This window comes from Coffea eugenioides, chromosome 3, assembly GCF_003713205.1.
Source record: "Coffea eugenioides isolate CCC68of chromosome 3, Ceug_1.0, whole genome shotgun sequence".
NCBI lineage: Eukaryota > Viridiplantae > Streptophyta > Magnoliopsida > Gentianales > Rubiaceae > Coffea > Coffea eugenioides.
In genome coordinates, this window is record NC_040037.1 from 26,026,569 (window position 1) to 26,046,228 (window position 19,660).

The window sequence follows — 19,660 nt, forward strand, 5'->3', positions numbered from 1 at the left end:
ATTAAATCAATTTAACGAGTTAAAGACCTTTAATCATGTATATTTTCCCGCAACTGGAGCTAGGATTGATTAAAGGCTATTATCATTTTATTTCTCTTTAATGTTTGGTACCACTATCAATTTCTCTCTTAACATTATTATCTTTTAGTCGTTTTACTCCAAAATTAACGATCAAACTTAACGAAATTTGTTAATTGAAGTGAAAGACATATTTAGTTCTTAAAATTACTATCTCTTTACTCTCATAAACTATAGCCTCGTTATCAATTTACCCCCTGGAGTTATGTATTAGGCAATTTACCTCGCCATTAAACCAACTTAGCGAGTTAAAGAACTTTAGAAAAACGATAAAAAAATTTAGAGTGACTCTTCTCCTTTTATTATCAAGAAAAAAGTCAAAGTGTTAATCTCTTTTTTCTTGACAATCTTATTAATATTAAAAAAATAGAAAGATGGGGAGAGGGAGGGTGAGGGGAGAGAGAGAGATAGAGAGCGAGAGAGAGAGAGAGAGAGAGAAGAACTCAATTCTTTTTTTTAAAAAATAAAAATAAGAAAGAATTAAATACTTTTATTATTTTAAAATTATTTCACTTTTCTATTTACCATCAAATTCCAATCATAATCCCAACAATCTTAAAATAATACGATAATGTTAGACTCTATTTTGTTTTCTTTCCTTCCAAAATCTAATTTTCTGTCTCCTTCTTTCCTATCTCCTTTTCTTTTTCTAGTATTAATAAGTGTGAAAATAATTTTTGAGAAAAAGATCTCTTAAAGTGAAAAATAAGGAAGAATAATCATTCCAACTTTTTATTTTTAATTACATATAAAAAAGAAAAATATATTTAAAATTTTTTTACCAAACTAGTTAAATTATCGATGAGATAAAATATTTAGAAAATAATGTTAGGAATTAAAGCGATTGTATCACTATAATTTCAAGAGAAAAAGTGATAATAACAATGTGATAATGCTATAGAATAAAGGGGTATTTCTGTCCAAAAATTCTTAACATGTTGAGATGAATTATTTATGGGGATGAAGTGGCTAAAAGATAACGTTAAGAAATAAATTGACATTAGTTATATAGTTTGAGGGGGTAAAGTGATAATAACCCATGATTAAATAGTCTAATGGCTATTTACTTAAGCCCAACCGTTAACTGTTGAGTTATGTATAATAACATTATTATGTATAATAACGAATGGAATCTGAGCCATAGATATTCCTTTAACTGTTGAGTGACTTTTGCCGTGGACCTGTGGACTTGTTTTTTTAATTTTTTGCTCATTTTGCTCACCCGTGGCCCAAACATAATCTAGTCCGATTTTGGTAATGCTTAAGATTTTGAGAAACCAGCAAGAATGCGGCCAAGCAGCTTCCCTACATATGCAGTCTGATATCTGTCACCATTATATCAAAAGCAGCAGGAACAAGGCCAGCAGCTTGGCTCTCATGTTCTCCGTCAAGTATTTTAGTTATAAGCATTGCTGCCATCGTGAAAGGAAACTTCTCTTAATAAAGATTTCTTAGAATAGTTAGTACCTTAACGTTTATATTCTGGGTGTTTCAGGGGAGCATATTCTGTTTCTGGTGCCACCTCAAACCATTGGTCTTCATATGCTTCATTTATTTATTTTAACTCATGTCTTGAGTGGACATATGTAAGTCTTTTCATAATGCATATATAGGAATTAATCCATGAAAACCTGGGTAAGAGCACACTAGCTAGTACCAAGTCTTTTGGGACTCACTCTAATTCATTATCAACACCTAAAACAAAAATATCACTGGACCTTGTCTCTACCAAATTGAAAGTCACAACTCAGACTAGTGTAAGTAACTTTTTTATCCATCTTTATTTGAGTAATTTGACAGTGTTTCAAGATGGAGATGGTTGCAAAAACCATTTTAATCTGTAGGAGACCTTTCTAAGAAGCTATCTTTCTCTTGTTTTTCCTGCCAAGCAGCCCAACACCTTAGCGAGATACCCAGCTTGAGGCAAAGACTGAGGAAAAGAAATTTGAGAGCCACATTCACATTCCTGATCTTTTTTTTCTCTGTTCATGACATTTTTTTTTGGCTTTGCGGACAAATAAAATTGGTTGGATTCATATTTAAGTTTTTTAAGGTTTTTTTTGTTGCATTATCTTCTGAAGTTTTATGCTACCCTATTTTTTTTTGGTTTTGGGACATTTTGCAAACTGCTTGTTTTTTACCTTGTGCAGTCCAAGAGAAGAGGTCGACGAAAGGGATCAAGGAATAAAGTCAGTCCTGAAGTGACTCGAAAACTTGGTGATGCTACTCTTCATTATGCCCATGGCCGCTATGGAGAGGTATGGCCTTAGCTTGCCTTATTTGTCATTCTGTAGGGCAATCTTTACTTGATTTACCATTTGGTTTTAACTATATCCATGCAAATTACTGCTATGGAAGGCATGGTGGTGACCATTCCTTAATTGTCTCTCTTTTTGGGTAAATTTCAGTTTGTTTACCATTTGCTTTGACTGGATATCTTGCATTTTGTTATTCATGGGCATCTACAATGATGTTGGCTGAAGAACTATTTCTTCATAAGGAATGCAAAATTACAGATCTATTCACTTTGTTAGCCTGCTTTGCAAAGTGTTGGTCCTCTCCTTTGAGTGAATAAGTTTCTTGCAGTTTGAATGCATTGACTTTGTTCTGGATATATGAGAATTAAGTCTTGTGCTAAGTCAGACCTTTTGTATTGAGGATCTAGTTATAATGGTTATAAAAAATAGCATATTTAGTTTTCTTTTAGGCACAGTGAAGTAACTGTACAAGCTCAGTAAAAGCCGAGTTATTTCTTATGAAGTTTTACTCGCACTTTTTGAGAAATTCAATACGATGGTCACTTTTTGTCTTCACATAGCACTTTATGTTAATTAGAACTGGTCGGAATCTCATTTTGACTTGGGCATTTTCTGGTTGTGTGCTTGGAATCTTTAGAAGGGCAATGTCTATAATGGTTGTTTTTGGTTATCAATTTTCTTGTTCATTGTAGATTTTCTGAGCTTCTAGGCCATAGGGATGTTTTATGAAGTGATTCGTCTTTCTCCCAATCTTCCTGATCCATATCATAGGCTTGGGCTCATCTATAATGAGATGGGTGATAAGAAGAGAGCCTTGGATTTCTACATGATTGCTGCCCATTTAACCCCAAAGGATGCATCTCTGTGGAAGCTTCTTGTGACATGGTCCGTAGAACAAGGTGATACAGGACAAGCCAGGTACTGCCTTTCTAAAGCAATAACAGCAGATCCTGAAGATATCAATTTGCGGTTTCACCGTGCATCTCTTTATGTTGAGTTGGGTGATTATTTGAAAGCTGCTGATTCATATGAGCAAATTTCACAGCTCTGTCCCGACAATGTAAAGGTACTACAGACTGCGGCCCAGCTGTATAAAAAATGTGGCCAATCTGAGCGTGCAGTCACTGTACTGGAAAGCTATCTCAGAAATTATTGCAAGGAACCTGATTTAAATGTGGTTGATATATTGGCTTCACTACACATGGAAGGCAATGCACATCATAAAGCCCTCGAGCATATTGAGCATGCACAGCAGGTTTACTGCTCTGGGAAAGAGATGCCATTATGTCTACGCACAAAAGCTGGAATATGTCATATTCACCTTGGAAACTTGGTAAAAGCAGAAGCTCTTTTCAATGTTTTGAGACATGAGAATTTACATGATCATCGCCAGTTGATTATTCAGATTGGAGATTCACTAATGAATCACGGGCATTATGAATCTGCAGTAGAATACTATATGATGTTGGTAGGAGATGATGTTAAGAACAATGGTTGCCTGTATCTGAAAATTGCTGAGTGTTGCTGTTGTCTGGGGAAACGATTGCAATCAATTGGTTACTTCTACAGAGCTTTAGACAAACTTGAGAATAGTGTTGATGCTCGGCTGGCTTTGTCATCACTTCTTCTTGAAGAAAATAAAGATGATGAAGCCATTTCTGTTCTATGTCCTCCTAAAGAATCAGAATCACTATTTAACTTGAACCTAAATGCAGCAAAACCATGGTGGCTTAATGGGAAGATAAAGTTGAAGCTTTCTCAAATCTATAAAGCTAAAGGATTGTTAGAGGCATTTGTAGATGTTTTTTTTCCTGTGGTTCGCGAGACATTGTTTCTTGAGACTATACAACAAAAGGTCAGGCCAAGGAAGAAGCTATCAAAAAGTGTTCTTTCTGAACGGATAAAAATACTTGATCATGTTAGGACTGATACTGTGTTTCATGGATTTAGACCTGTAGCTTCAGCATCAGATCTGTCTAGAGCGTCCAGAGCAAAAAAGTTACTAAAAAAGAAGGAAGCAAAAAGAGCTGCTGCTCTGGCTGCTGGAATTGAGTGGATAAGTGATGATTCAGAGGATGAATCTCCCCAACAAGCGCCAAGAGAGCTTCCTCTTCCAAACCTTATAAGAGATGCAGAACATCATCATCTCATTATAGAATTATGCAAATCACTAGCATCCTTGAAAAAGTATTGGGAAGCATTGAAAATCATCAATTTAACTCTGAAATTGGCCTCCAATGTTTTGTCTGTTGAAAGGAACGAAGAGCTTAGAACTCTGGGAGCCCAAATAGCATACACTATTGCTGATCCTGCTCACGGCTTTGAATATGCACGCTATATTGTTGATCAACGTCCTTATAGCTTTTCTGCATGGAACTGCTATTACAAAGTAATGTCAAAACTGGACAGTCGATATTCAAAGCATAACAAGTTTTTGCACACCATGCGAACCAAGCACAAAAGTTGTGTACCACTCACTCTCATTTTCGGGCACCAGTTTACCATGATCAGCCAGCATCAAGCAGCTGTTCGGGAATATTTGGAAGCTTACAAGCTGATGCCAGATATTCCCTTGGTCAATCTTTGTGCTGGAACTGCATTGATAAACTTGGCCCTAGGTCACAGACTTCAAAACAAACATCAGTCTGTGGCCCAAGGATTGGCATTTCTTTACAATAATTTACAGCTTTGCAGATATAGTCAGGAAGCACTGTATAATATAGCTCGAGCATATCATCATGTCGGTCTTGTTTCTCTTGCTGCTTTAAACTATGAAAAGGTTCTTACAATGCATGAAAGTGATTGCCCCATGCCAAACCTTCCAAATGAGAAACCAGATGGTCTGGCTTCTCCAAAGTCAGGCTACTGTGATCTTCGTCGGGAAGCAGCTTACAACTTGCATCTGATCTACAAGAAAAGTGGAGCAATTGATCTTGCCAGGCAAATCTTGAAAGATCATTGTGTCATATGACTGAATAAAGTATTCCCTGTAATGCAATTTCTTGTTTATGGAAAAGCCACATTTGATATGTCTTGCTTTGATTAGCAACACAGACATTTAACCTTAGAAATGGTAATTGTCTGTGTTTGCAAAGTATGTCTTTTGTTGTCCAAGTGCAGAGAAACACTGAATTCTTGAATCTTGGCAGGAAAGTAAAACGGTTATAGGTAATTTCAGTTAGTTCTTTGGCTACTTGCAACACAAATAAGCGGCTGAAAATCTAAACCTTGCAATTGCAAACTCCCTTCAGCATCTACTTCTAAAATTTTGAATCTTTTTGATTCAAAAAATTTGGACGGCGAAGATTGCTTTTGATTGAGATGTTCAGGCTGATCAGACAGTGATAAGCTATAGACCTGGAGGTGGAAGCTGAGGTGGCAGCAGACTGATTGGTCCTCATTTTGAACCCTCTTCAATCAATAACAACGATGCCAGTTCTTCTAATCTCCTTTTTTCCAGCCTCATGGCAGCGCCCGCTCCACTCTCCTCGTTCATGTCTAATTGTCATCTGTTTAAAAATTACACATCAGGTCTTGGGTTTTGTGGTTTCTGTCCATGTTTACCTCAATTATCTAGCTGTTCATTGCTTCAAGATTGGATTTTTGGTATGTAAAAGTACTGGTTTTTTCGTTTGTTTTTTCTGGGCTTATCGAGTTTTAGTTAGTATGTTAAATTTTTGATGAATTTATGCCTAGTTCTTAGATAATTTGGTGAACAGATTAGAAAACTTTGGGATTTTTATGGTTTGGTGTGTAAGTGAAGCTGTTTGGTGCTGATTCTGTATTTCGTTTTGTAGATTTTAGTTTAGTTTTGGGTTTAGTGCTAATTTTTTGGTTTTGCATTTTTAAGAAAAAGTTTTGCAGCTGATTATGGAAGTTTGAGTCTTGTTCTTGCTGGTTTTGATTGTTAAATTTTTGAATTTTGAGGTTTGGTGGACTTACTAGTGCAGGAAACATGGTAGCAGTTGTGTTATTGGAAATTAACATGGCCAGTTGTACGTGTGAAAAAATGTATAATCACATAGATATGTGCACAATGTATTTGTGGAAATTTGTTTTCTGCTTAATGTTTGGCAGGATATTTGTTTTTAAGAATGTCATTTTTCATTTTCTGCATTATGTTAGGCAAGGTATTTTTTTCCAAGGATGTTGTTTTGTGCATTATGTTCGGCAAGGAATTTGTTTTCCAAGAAGCATGTGTTTTCGCCTCTGTATCAAGTAAAACAGTTAATGTGGTTGGATCATGGAAATCTTGTTCATTTATGTGTATGGAACCTTTCTTTTAGCACAGTTGAAGATGTGTTTATACGTAAATGACAGTTCTAAGGTGATTAAAAATTCTTGATTTTTGCAGCAGCACTGGGATGCAAGCCATTTATGTAGCTTATTGGCTTCTCTTCTTGCTTGAGAATAGTCTTGATTTGAGAAAGATGATATTGATTCCTTGATGAAGCTGATATTAATGTGCTTAGCTGGAGTTTTACGGGCCAAAATTTAATTGTTGAGTTCTCAACTTATTTTTTTCATTCCTCAAAATCAGTGTTTTCTCCTCAGACAATTTGGTTTGGGTACTCGATTCTTTTCTGAAAACATTCTTGGGGTGCTAATTATGGTATGCCCCTCTGTAATTCCTCTGCTTTCTTTGCTGGATAAAACCACACAGCTTTTGTTTCTCAACAGCGTGTATTGCTATTGATATATCATTGTATGTAGTTACCCTTGCCGAGCCTGTGAGGGAACTGATTAAAATGTTCCTAATTCTTGGTAGTGCATTTAAGATGTGTATCTGCTGTAAATATGGAGATAACATGAGTAGGCTTCAGGTGGGTGTTTAACGAGTATCTTGTAGCCCATAAATTGCCCTACATACATGAAAGCTCCAGTAGATTGTTTTAAGGAGTAAAAAATGATGCTCCTTTTGAGGCCTGGCCTCCTCAAAATTGTGGTTTTCGTTTTCCTTATAATGATGAATATTGAGATCGCCGTGCTGTCTATCTAATCGCCACCTGCCACTCTGTATGCACTTGATTTCGTTACGACTTGGTGGTGAACAGCTGTGATCTCACTTTTTTACTTTTGCATCCAAGGATAGTTTGCAAAGGACTCTGCATGCATTTGAATTATTTTCTATTTTAAAATGGGGCAGTTGCATGGAACTTCTGCACCATTGGTTGAATATATAATGATATGTGATGTTTATTTTTTTCCGGTCGAAATGTTAAACCAACTTAATGCCCTAGTTTTTAGGTTGTAATGGACTTAGCAACCATTTTGTTAATTGCATAATCATGTAATACTCAATACTCAATCGTCACCCTTGTTTGTTAGGTCCATATTCTTACCTGTTCCATTGGGCTATTTTTGCTCTAGCTGATTTTTCCAATCTGTTCTTAATTTTCTATTGTATACTGGAGACACTCTCTTTGGGGTAGGGAACATATTCAATATACCAGGGACCAGCTGCTGCAGTTGGGAGAAGTATTCTTACCACATTGTTCCTTTGTTTTATTCTCAGTAATAAATATTCGGTTGGAGTTTGAAATATTTCAAAGTGTTGACAATGGCGAAATAGGTTTTACATTAAATACATCTTGTGTATTTAAGATGAGTATTGATCATTTGTCCCAGTATCAATCTTGATACTTGTGAAAATTGTATGATACAACTCAGTCACTTTCAGGTGAAGTGGTATACAATTTATGTCGTCTGTTGTACACTTGAATAGGATTGGATTTTTTATTTTAGCTAGATTAGATAGTAACTATTCTGTTCATGGTAGGAAGAAGCATAGTTCAGAAATTTGTTCTTTTATTTATCTGGCAGATTATCTACCAGACTAGCATATCTGTTGTTTACTTGATTGTGATTCACGGTTAAGAATCAAGACTCTTTTCTTTTGCTATTGAACTTCTTCATGTGGACTGTCTTGGACTGTGAAAATGTGTGTAGTTAGCCACCAGAAAAGGATGATTTTTGAAACTTCTGTTAAAGCTTTGAATGTATCTGATTGGGCTGTTTATCTTGGGGGTGGTCAGCATTGCAGAAAACATTCTGAAAGTCAAAAAGAAGTTGAAGCTGAATTTTTTGGTGAAGATCCAAGCTGGAGTCACGTGGGAATCCTCTTGTCCTGTTATTGCCCTGGTTCTTTTTATAAACTCTTGTAGCTGTATTTTTGTTAGAAGTTCTTGTCATCTCTTAAGCTATCTCTCTTTGGAGCAGAAAGCATTAACAGAAGCCAACGATGCAAAAGTTGAAGATAATACATTGTTTAAAGATGGTCAAGATGAAGAGGCATTGTCTAAGTATGATATTGCTTTACCAGCTGTGTCCAGTATATCCAAATCTGTTGAATTACGGTCAGTATGCCATACAAATCATGCTGCATGTTAAATAAACTGGTAAGCTTTCATCTTGCTGAGTTGATACATGGCAAAATTGTACTTTTTGCATGTATTTCTTGAAAAGTTGCTCTTTAACTTTCTCTATATCTATGAGTTGGAATGCATTTTGAATGTTGTAATTGATTAGTATGGGTTGATCTTGGGTATCATTTGGCTGAGTAGTAAAACATAAAGATTGTGTTATAAAAAACTCTCTCTGCGAGAGCATTTGATGGAACTTGAGGCAAATTCTAAAAATAATATTGTAATAAAAATGTACATAGTTCATGTTGAAACAAAGACTTTTTTTTTTTTTTTGTTAAAGAGACAAGTGGATATTATTGCAACTGCATTGTTGTGAAAATTGTGAATGTTTAATTTAGTCTTTTTACATGATTATAGGTTTCCTTGAAGTTTCTTGACTGGTGACATTGTTATCTAGATATGGTCACATGAAGGCTGAATTTGAGTTATTATAAAGAAGATATATTGGCTCTGATAGTGATAAACGGCTAATACTCATTTTGTCTACACCTCTTCTTGCCAGATCTAAATAGACCTCGCTTTTATTATTGTTCCAATTACATTGGACAGCTGATAGATTTGAATCTTGACGAGTAGGAAAGTTGGCCATGGCAACGTGCTATGCCTTAATCTGTATGTAATCTCCTTAATGTGTCAATGGTGAACATGGAAGAAAGTCTGTTAGCTATGTCCAAATAAGGTTCCTCGAAGATCTGTTTTCATCAATCTGAGCTGTATCCCTTTCAATTTGATTTGAACTATCAAATTTGGATATCAATTCTCTTCAGCTCATAGGGGCAGACAAGATGTACTTATCCTTTATCTTTGGAGAAGCGAAGGTACTTATCTTAGTATTTAGAATTTTTCCTAAAGCTATAATTTGTTGTCCATTAAAGTATTCTTTTCCCATTCTTTTCCCTGAGTTGGAGAGGACCCATACACTTAGCCTCCTCACTAAGCATCTTGGTGGTGGTTGCCGTTACAGCAGCCTCCATTATCTGTTGCTAATACCTGTTGGCCGATTGGCAAATAACTCCTAATGTGATATCATTATTTATATGCATTGTTATAATATGTCATGCATTGGTAAGTTTTTGACTGGATTTTGATGAAGTTCTTTTTGGTGGTTTGTTTTACAGAAAAAAAATATGATGATGGTATTAAAGAATGCACAAAAGCATTGGAGCTAAACCTTAACTACATAAAGTGTTTTGCTAAGAAGAGCAGAGGTGTATGAAAAGTTGTAACAATTTGAAGAGACTATAGCAGGTATGTCGGTGTAAGAATTTGAATATTTTACTGTCATTGAGCAGCTGCTGGCAACTTCTAGCACAAACTTGTGCTTATAAGAAGACTAATCTATGATTTGTGGTGGCTTTATTATATGTGTAATGGCTGCAATCTTGCTTGTTCTCTCTCTCTCTCTCTCTCTCTCTGTCTCTCTCTCTTTCTCACACACACAAAAGCACACACACACGCAAAGCCAATGGCATTCATTAATCTTCTCATATAGTCCATATGGCTTTTCACAATTTATTGTTTCCTATGCTGGTGTTCATTACAATATGCAGATATGACAAAGGTTTTGGAAGTTGACCCATCATATGATCAAGCTAGAAGACAGATTGTTCGCTTGAAGCCATTAGCAGATGAAAAACGTCAAAAGATGAAGGAAGAAATGATTGTTGACCATTGGTGGTATGAACTTCTTTGGGTAGTTGCTGTTAAATGATTCTTTTTTGCTCTTCACGTGTAAATATAGGAATGCTTCATTTTTGCAAAAGAAAATGTGTTCTAGGGGAGAAGAGTGGAGGAGGAGGAGAGGATCTGGAATTTTTGCAAAAGTAAAAGGAGCTAGTGTGAGCTGAGGTGGCTAGTGCATTCGGAAGATTCTGGAGGAAGGGGAAGGTTAATGTGAGCAGATAAAGCTTTGCTTCAGGTGCTGCTAAAGAATAGATGCTTGTGGAAGTGGACAAACGATTACTGAGATTAGCAAAAGGATGGTTTAAGGGAAATGTAAGCACTTCCATATATGTGAACTAGAGTGAAGGTATTTCTTATGGTATGTGTTACTGTGCTTGTGCAATTGAGCGTGCTTTTGTCTGCTTTTCCTTCATAACATTTAGTGCCTGAACAAATTGCATTTAGTTAAGCTGAGGTAGTTCAAGAATGAACTACATTTGTTTCTGTCATCATATCCTGTGATGCGTGTTGAAGTGATGGACTCATTTTGTAGTGAAGTATTTGCAAATTATTAATAGCCTGGCAGTGCTTGAAGTTGTAGAGGGCGAATTTGTTCAAGCTGTTCATGGTTTATCTTTGCTGCATTTGGAGATCATGATTAAATGAGAATAGATTCTTGTACTTTCCTGAACCCAAGGTGTAGATTTTGGAAACCATACTATGCTGATAGAACAACTCCAATCCTTTTGTTTATGTTTTTATTGAACTTCTGATCTTGGTTTGTCTGCATATTTTCAACACGCCTTGTGCAGTTGAGTCACTTTTTCTGAGTTCATTGGCAGCCAACATTATTGTTTGTGACTTTATTCTTACATTCTATGGGTTATATCTGCTTCTCCTATTCCTTTTTCCCTATTTAGCACCTCAAGCAAGGAGAGTTCATTTTGTTGAACCCTGGATAATTGCAGCAAAATCTGCTTAACTTTGTCTGCTTTACTTTGATACGGTTGATGGTGAAAGTATTTTAGGGTATCAATTATTTCCAGTTTATATGTGTGTTCAATTGCATATGATGATATCTCTCACGAAGTTGAATTGTTTACCTTTTGATCAGGTAAGCTGAGGGAAATTGGAAATTGCAATTCTGGTCAATTTGGAATGAACGCTGACAATTTCAAAGCTGTGAAAGATCCAAACACTGGTTCATATTCTATTCCATTTCAGTGCTAATATCTTTTACAAACTTCACATATATTCTTTAGTTTCTGGAGCTATGGATCAAATGGACTGAAATCTTAAAGAGGATGAAGCACGTTTCCTCGCACTGTTGATCTCAGTCGTATGATTATGTTTGTACATATAACTTGAGAAAAAGAAATTGATGTGGCTTTTTGCCATAATATGTTATAAACAGACTTAAAGTTTCACTTTACTGGAAGTTTCTTATAGTTGCTTGTCTTTAGTACTTTCCATTTCTTCGTGGTGTTGTCCATGGTTTTGATACTGTTTTGGAGGGCATCTGAAGGTGCAGCATAATTTATGCTATCAATGTCTTTGTCATGATCTGTTCGGAGAGTAGCATAGAAATGAAGAACCTTGCACGCAAACAGGGTGAGAGTCCACCTCCTCTTCCCACCCATCCCAAAAAAAAGGGTAAATTCTGACTAGATATCATATCATAGCTACACTAAAAGTGTGTAAGCTCGGATGAACAGTGAAATGGTCTGGTTACTCCGTAATTTTCACGAACTCTGGGGGTGTTTGTTGGTTGCATGATTTTTGGGCGGCTTGGGGACATGTGGGTGCAGACAGCCTCATTGAATCGGGTGCACACTCCTTCCTTTGCCTTCTCTCTCTCTTCCTTGCTCTTAATTTCAATCCTTGCTCTCTTCTAATTACCACTTTCTTTCCTGCTCTTCTAATTACCGGACCAATTTCTCCCCTTCGCTTGCTTACACCTTGCAGCACAACTCAGGAATCAAGGTAAATCTCTCTCTTCTCCTAGTCACCATCCCTCCTTCCTCCAGACTCCAGCCCACCACCCTTGCTGCCCCTTGCTATGTTTGTTACCAGCTTTTGTTTCGTGAGATTCGGTTGGACTTGGTTTTTGGAGCTTAATCCCCTCTCATTCCTCTTCCTTTTCTTTGCTTACATAAAATTGTCTCTCTCTCTCTCTCTCTCTCTTTTTACTACAATGAAATCGTCTATGTTTTTTTTTTCTTGTGGATTTTATTTCAGTAGGTTTCCATAAATCAATTTGTACTTTTTTCTTTTTTGCCAACAGTAAATTCTTGAAAAATTGAAACTTGCGGAAGAAAGGCAAATGGAAGGAAGGGACTCACTTTGGTATCTCTGAACAGGTTTATATCAATCACTTTGCCTTACAATTGTCAAAGGTTAAAGGAATTTAGTTTCTTATATTGCAGTTATGAGTACAATGATATCTGATGACGTAGTTATATATTGGGCTGTTGATAAAACCATAAAAGTGGGTAGGGCAAACTGCAGTTTAAGCCAAACAATTTAACTGCTTTCAAACATTGTACTCGCCTCAATTAATATACTTGATGAGTAGCTTCATTTTTTTTTTTGGGGTTAAACGGCACTAAGTTGCTTCAGTTGTATATTGTATAGGTATTGTATAAAGCTTCAGTGGCTGCTTTGCTTTATTAGGGTCTAAAGTTGAAGTGGATGTTGCATCATGAGTTTAATGGTCCAATTAAATTTCTTAATTTAAGATTAAATCGTTGCTGGATGTTTATATCTTCTACACCCAAAGGCTGCAAATATTTAGTTTTCAAAATTTTCAAACATATACTCTGATGTACTATAAAATTTACGATTGTTAGTACCTGATCATTGTTGATGTATGTGAAGAATATTTTCTTGAAGTTTGAGCATAAAAGTTAATCTTGATTTCTTAGGCTTTTGGTCAATAGAGATTGCACTGACGTGGGCTTGAGTTAAATAGGCATCGATTTCTTTCCTCCACCTGTATCCCACGCGCAATTTTAAACATCACTTTGAAGGTCTATTTTCGGTTTTCTACTTATGTTCCAGAATTCTCTCCTCTCATTCACAGCTCTTCTTCTTTCTTTGACTTACCCTTCTTCTCGCCTGCTCTCATATACTTAAAACTCAGTTCTTTTTTGGTCTTTCAAGTACAAACCAGGCACTTTGCTTCTTAATTCTTTTCATGGACATGATTTTCTCATAATTTATTTACATCCCAAGTTAAGTGGTTATTTATTGCAGTGAATTGCCTTTTGTGACAATATTTTTTGGATTCAATCCTTTAATAAATCAGGTGGTTGACTACAAGGTCTCTTTCTGCATGATTTAAATACATACAAATACCAATAAACTCTTTACAATGGAAAGACGTAACTGACGAGAGGTACTGAGGGAGAGGCTGGAAAGACGAAGCTCTATTGAATATTCCACCCAATTTGTAGATTGTAAGTGCCATGTGGCAGCCCCAGGCTCGAGTTGATTATGTTGGTGTCACTGAACCTCCATGGCCTTCCTCCTTGTGAAGCTAATGCTATTGAATCTTCTCTCTTTTGGTTTTGGTCATTGATTTCAATTTGAACTGTGTTTTTTAGGTAATGTTTTGGTATTTATGCTTTATTTTGTTCAAAATGGAAACTTTGAAATGATCTTTGCTACAACCTAAAATATTTTGGGGTCGGGATTATCCAGGAATTTAACCCTTTTCATATGAGTTCAATTTGAGGGAATTTAACTATACATTCCATGCTTATTGTTCAACTTGCTTTGATGTATACTTCATTTATAATATGGGAGAGCTGCATTACCCAGCTATTCCACTTTGGATTGGGCAAGGATGAATGGACAGTTGATAAAAGCCATTTCTCCACGAGTTATGGAAACATATTGATATGCAGCATTACGGTATCTAGGTACTCCTAAGAACGCTTTTCATGTCCCATATGCAGTTTTGTGCTCTTGATCTCATTTTATTATGGCCCAACCTGCAATTCTATTTTGTTTTAAAATTGAGTCAACATAGTCCAGTTATAGTGTAAATGAGAGCCATTTTGGGGCTGTTTTATTACCATTTCAATGAGATAGTGGAGTTAGTCTTGAGTTGGTAGGAGCTATTGAATATCCTTGCCTTTCAATGTCGGACATTGATTTTGTTTGTTAAGTCCGTTAAAACTTAAAACAGAGCATCAAGCTCTCCTGCTTATAGCAATTCCTTACTTATTTTAGTGCCTCTGTTTTCCATCTTCTACAGCCTTCTATCTTGTTTCTTTGAGGAGACTACCGATGTATTTCTTTCCAAGAAAACATGCAACTCTAAACTCTCTTTCCTGCAGCAAAAGAAAAAGACAACTTAGATATCTAGAGAAAAGATTATTATTGGGAATTGAGAAGTTTACCACCCTCTGCTGCAATCTCCTCTCTGAGATATCAGTGAATATCTACATTCCTCTCTCATCCCTCTTGAATATGCTGGAATATAGCAAACCATTTAGGTTTTTGATCTATTTCAGTCATTGTATTTTCTCTATGTATTCAGTAGCTTCAGTTACTCGGTTAAATCGGCTTTTGGTAATATTCATTTGATTGTGTATTAGGTCCAGTAAAGAATGCTATTGGTGTAAGGATGATTAAATCGAAATCTTTGTGTCGCTTTCATGTTCTTAGTATCATTAGTAATAATTTTTTGTCCTAATAGACTTTACGAATCCTGTTTTTCTCACTCGATTCAGCCATTAATGTCCTTTTGCACTAATTTTGATATTTTAGCTTGAGGTAATTTTGTGCATCGCCTTCCTGTTCATTTTAACTTGATTTTGCTTTGTCCTTTAATGAGATAAATATTTCTAGCAACACTGGAGTTAGTCAAGCACGCAAGAAGTTTATGTGAAAAGTAAACTATTGCAACATCTCATTTATTGTTACTTCCTTTTCTTGGATATATTATTTCATGTTACTTTATTGATTTACTGATTTGAACTTGATATTTAGTTGTAAATCATTTATACTCTTTCCTTGTGAATCCGCTTTTACTTGATTTCATTTACTAGAACATTAACTTTGCAAGTATGCAGGATTCATAAGAAGAATTTAGTGTCAATTAGGATTATACTCTGGACTTACTCTTAAGGCTTTTCCCTGTTCTCTGAGTTAGTTTAGAACTTTATTTAGTTTCTAAGGCATGTAATTTTACTTCTATAGAGTAACTTGACATTTGTATTTGTTTTAATGCCACGGATACGTGGGAATATCTTAAGTGGTTTTTGGTGTTTCTGATTTCTTATGTTACTGGCCTACAACAGTTTGAACTTTTTTTTTGTTTAAATAAATATTAAATTGCTTATCTTAGTTCTTTGATGTATAGACGAAATTTTAACATTGGATGAGTTTGTGCAAATACTTCTTCATTGAAGCATTGGCTTTTGTTGAGGTTGTTTAAAAAACAAGGCTATCGCGCTACCCAAATCTGTCCAATTGGAAGCTCGAATAGGTCAAGTTCTTGGCAGGAAGTAAATTCCCGTTAACTTCACTAACATGTATCTCTAGAATTAACTTCAATGTAACAACAGTTAAGGTTTGCTTATAATATTTTGTGCAGCTATGTACATCGTGATTTCGTATTACTAAGTTTGCTTTCCTTTATACTATTTGTTTATCACAATGAATTTTCCTGCATGCTTGTTGATTAAAATTCTCTGTTTCTGGTAAACAAATGAACCTCCACATGCTTTTCTTGTCCAAATTGAGTACATGATACTAATATTCTGTAATTTACCTTGGCTCCCTTCTGTTTAAGTAGCTGTAATCCATGATGTCATAGCTAATGTGTTGTCCTTTCGATGCTTCCTCCAGCCTAAAATGTTAAGACCACATGAACACGTGTATAGTTGTCTTCAAAATTGGACAATATATTAGCCATCAGGTCTGGATGGCATTGTACTTAGAATAACATATGACCATGTTATTTGAAGCTTTTGAACTTCCTTTAGTAGTGCTGGGATACCTGTAAAACTCATATCAGGGCTATTTTCAGTTATCTAATCTTGTTAAGGCTATCATATTGTCTAGAAGATTGAGATTTCCATCCAAATGTTTTGACCGTTAGGCAATTATGAATTTGGATTTTGAGCTATCCGTATCTCTAGCTTTGAAATGTTGAAATCCATGTTTAGAAGGAAGGAGGCATACCAAGAGTATTTCAACTATTATGACTGTTAATATAATTTCCTTTTCTATGTTTTGGTTGGCTGATTTGGATTATTTTTCGTTTTGAAGTTCCTTATGCTTCACATACAAATACACAATCCATGAATGTAGCCTTCCTGGGCGTGAGGCTAAGAAACTAGTATTCATGTTAGTATGTAATCAAGATGCAAGTCATTGCTTTGTCCGACAAAGTTTGTCGGCATAAAACTGAAGGCTGGAGTTTTCTCATTGTCTCTTCTCCTATTCATTTATCTAAAACGTTAGAACCGAATATTGCTAAGTAGCATAAATTTAGCGGGAACAACTGCTGGCTGCCTTTATTATTACTTGTAGGTACGTGACTAAAATCCTGACTATAGTCTCGGTCATTGAGATTATATATTCCAAGCAAATGGGATAATTCCTCCAGAAATTTGGCCAGATTTTGCAGGATCTTGGAATTATTTACTTCTCATCCCCATTGGAGGGCAATCAGAAGGGCACAAAGAGAATATTTGAAGTTAATGGAAGACAGTATCATGCAAGATGCTCAACGACCTATTGAAGGAGCCAGTACAAGCAGACAATATTCAAGAACAAAAAATCATAGATCTCGCAATAAAGCAAAGAACAGGAGAGCCCATCAAGATTGGATAATTGAAATGAATATAACTGATCCAGGAAGTACACCTTCGGACACTCCAGATTCTTTTAGAACCGATTACTGTGTTTAATGAAATTTGTCTCTTTTCTTGGAAGAAAAGCCAAGTTACTATATTTGTGTTTGTTTGTAATAAAACCCTCTTCTTGGGGGTCCTTCCATTAAGCTTTGATTCAATACTGTAGCTTTGATCAGCCTCCTTTTCGCCTTTCCTCTTCACTGCTAACTTTTGGGCTTTTCAACAATTTAGGAAGGATTTCAGCAGAATCTTAACAAAAAGAGTCTCCAGTTTGGTTTTGAGCCTATGATTAGCACATCTTAAGGATTGGATAGAAATTTGACTTTGCAAAATTTTTAGAACATTTTGAATAATATTCAAACTTGATTTTATTTCTTTGAGTTTCGGAAACCGGTATCTTCGATGGAAATAGTCTCTTGACCCTTTGAAAACTTTGAAAAGACACGCAAACTTACTTAACCTTTCAAATCACCAAAGGTGAGTTATAGCAACTTAATTCTTTTTACAGTAACTTGACTCTTGACCTTTTCAAATATAAAAGGTCAATAGTAACTCAACTCTTATTACAATATCTTGACTCTTGATCTTTTCAAACATGAAAGGTCAATTGGCCTTTCAAGAGGGTTTTATTATAAACAAAAACGAACATAGTAACTTGGCTTTTCTTCTAAGAGGAGGCAAATTTCATTAAACACATTAATCAGCTTTGGAAGAATCTAGTGTGTTTGAAGGTGTATTTCCTGGATCAGTTATATTCATTTGAATTATCCAATCTTGATGGGCTCTCCTGTTCTTTGCTTTATTGCGAGATCTTTGATTTTCTGTTCTTGAATATTGTCTACTTGTACTGGCTCCTTCAGCAGGTCATTGAGCATCTTGCATGATACTGTCTTCCATTAACTTCAAATATTCTCTTTGTGCTCTTCTGATTGCCCTCCAATGGGGATGAGAAGTAAATAATTCCAAGATCCTGCAAAATCTGGCCAAATTTCTAGAGGAATTATCCCATTTGCTTGGAATATATATCTTTGAGCCTCAGAATATTTTCCTTCATCTTCTTGGACAGAGTAAGGCAAAATTAGATAAACAACACTAGAGGGTAGTGCCTGTATTTCTCTGTTTCTCACATGGACTGATCTGTGAAAATGGATTATCATATATCCATTGTTGTTGGAAAACAAAGTTTCCCACCATGGTTTTGGTTTGAACCATTGTAAGAACAAATTGAAGATTCTGAGCCAAATTTGAAAATTGAGAGAAGAATGGACATTGAAATTCCATCAGTATGTGATATTGATGGCATGGATACCACATAACCCATAATAAAGGTTCTGGAAAACTTTGAGTTTGGGCAATGAATATCTAAGCAAAAGGATATTCTGGATTTATCCCAAAAGGATTGAGAATAGATCCACTATAACACTTGAAAACCTCAATTTTATGCATCATTGTATTTCTTTCCAAATTTTCCCTTTCCCATGGCTGAGGAATATAAAAAATTCTCTGGGGGATTTTGATATGACACAAATAGAAGAGAACATCATAAGAGAGGGATTTGAAGGATGGTTTCGAGAAAAGAAATCAGCAATGATATTTGATTTTCCTTTGATATGAATTACAGTGAAAGAAAATTGGGAAAACCAATTTGACCATCTATGTAACTGAGAATTCGAAATCACCTTCTGTTTGAAGTTAAGCATCTTTGGAAAACTTACCATATCCATTTCAATCTTGAAATGACATGGTCTAACATAAAAGCTGAAATTTTCAATTCCATGCTTAATTGCAAGAATTTCTTTGAAAGAAGAATCGTAGTGAATTTCTTGAAAGAAGAATCGTAGTGAACCTTCCACTAGCAAAACCACAACACTTCCTCCCTTCTTGGGTTTCTTCTAGAAGAACAGCTCCCCAATATTTGTCACTTGCATCTGTTTGAATGACAATATTTTGGGAACAAGGAATATGAAGGGTAGACAACTCAATCAGAATCTTTTTGAGCATTTGAATGGATTTTGTTTGAGATTCACTCCATAATGGAGGACTTTTGGTGAGCATTTTTGTGAGAGGACGGATGATTTTTGATACTTGAGGTATGAAATCTCAAACATAATTAACAATTCCAAAGAATTGTTGAATTTGTTTTTGAGAAAGTTCAGTATCAGGAAAACTCTTCATAGTCTCACCAATATGTTGCTTAGAAGTACAAGTTCCATTTTCAATTTTCATTCCTAAAAAACTTATTTTTTGTTGACAAAAAGTCATTTTCTTTTCTGAAAGTATAATACCATATTTATTTATAATATTAGCAAATTCATACAAAAGCTGTGATGACTCCACCTCTCCATAGAGCGTACCCCAGGGTTTA

General features: G+C 35.6%; 1 protein-coding gene and 1 non-coding gene across 2 annotated transcripts; both read left to right on the forward strand.

Moving 5' to 3' along the window:
* Positions 1–1,335: 1,335 nt before the first annotated feature.
* Positions 1,336–5,978, forward strand: LOC113766355 (general transcription factor 3C polypeptide 3-like). The gene is made up of 4 exons (XM_027310556.1): positions 1,336–1,469; positions 1,574–1,664; positions 2,229–2,336; positions 3,046–5,978. The coding sequence occupies exons 1-4, from the start codon at positions 1,336–1,338 to the stop codon at positions 5,305–5,307; spliced, it is 2,595 nt and encodes an 864-aa protein (XP_027166357.1). The 3' UTR covers positions 5,308–5,978.
* Positions 5,979–7,107: 1,129 nt separating this feature from the next.
* LOC113767235 lies at positions 7,108–7,210 on the forward strand. The gene has a single exon (XR_003467953.1). It is a non-coding gene; the product is annotated as a small nucleolar RNA snoR103 (small nucleolar RNA).
* The last annotated feature ends 12,450 nt before the right edge of the window (positions 7,211–19,660 follow it).

What these genes read in the sequence shown, in the direction of transcription:
- LOC113766355 (XM_027310556.1), top strand. Translation starts at nt 1,336, where the DNA reads ATGCTTAAGATTTTGAGAAACCAGCAAGAATGCGGCCAAGCAGCTTCC. An exon ending in GCTCTCATGTTCTCCGTCAA is followed by an intron (nt 1,470 to 1,573) that starts GTATTTTAGTTA and finishes TGGGTGTTTCAG; the next exon opens with GGGAGCATATTCTGTTTCTG. An exon ending in CCCATGGCCGCTATGGAGAG is followed by an intron (nt 2,337 to 3,045) that starts GTATGGCCTTAG and finishes CTGAGCTTCTAG; the next exon opens with GCCATAGGGATGTTTTATGA.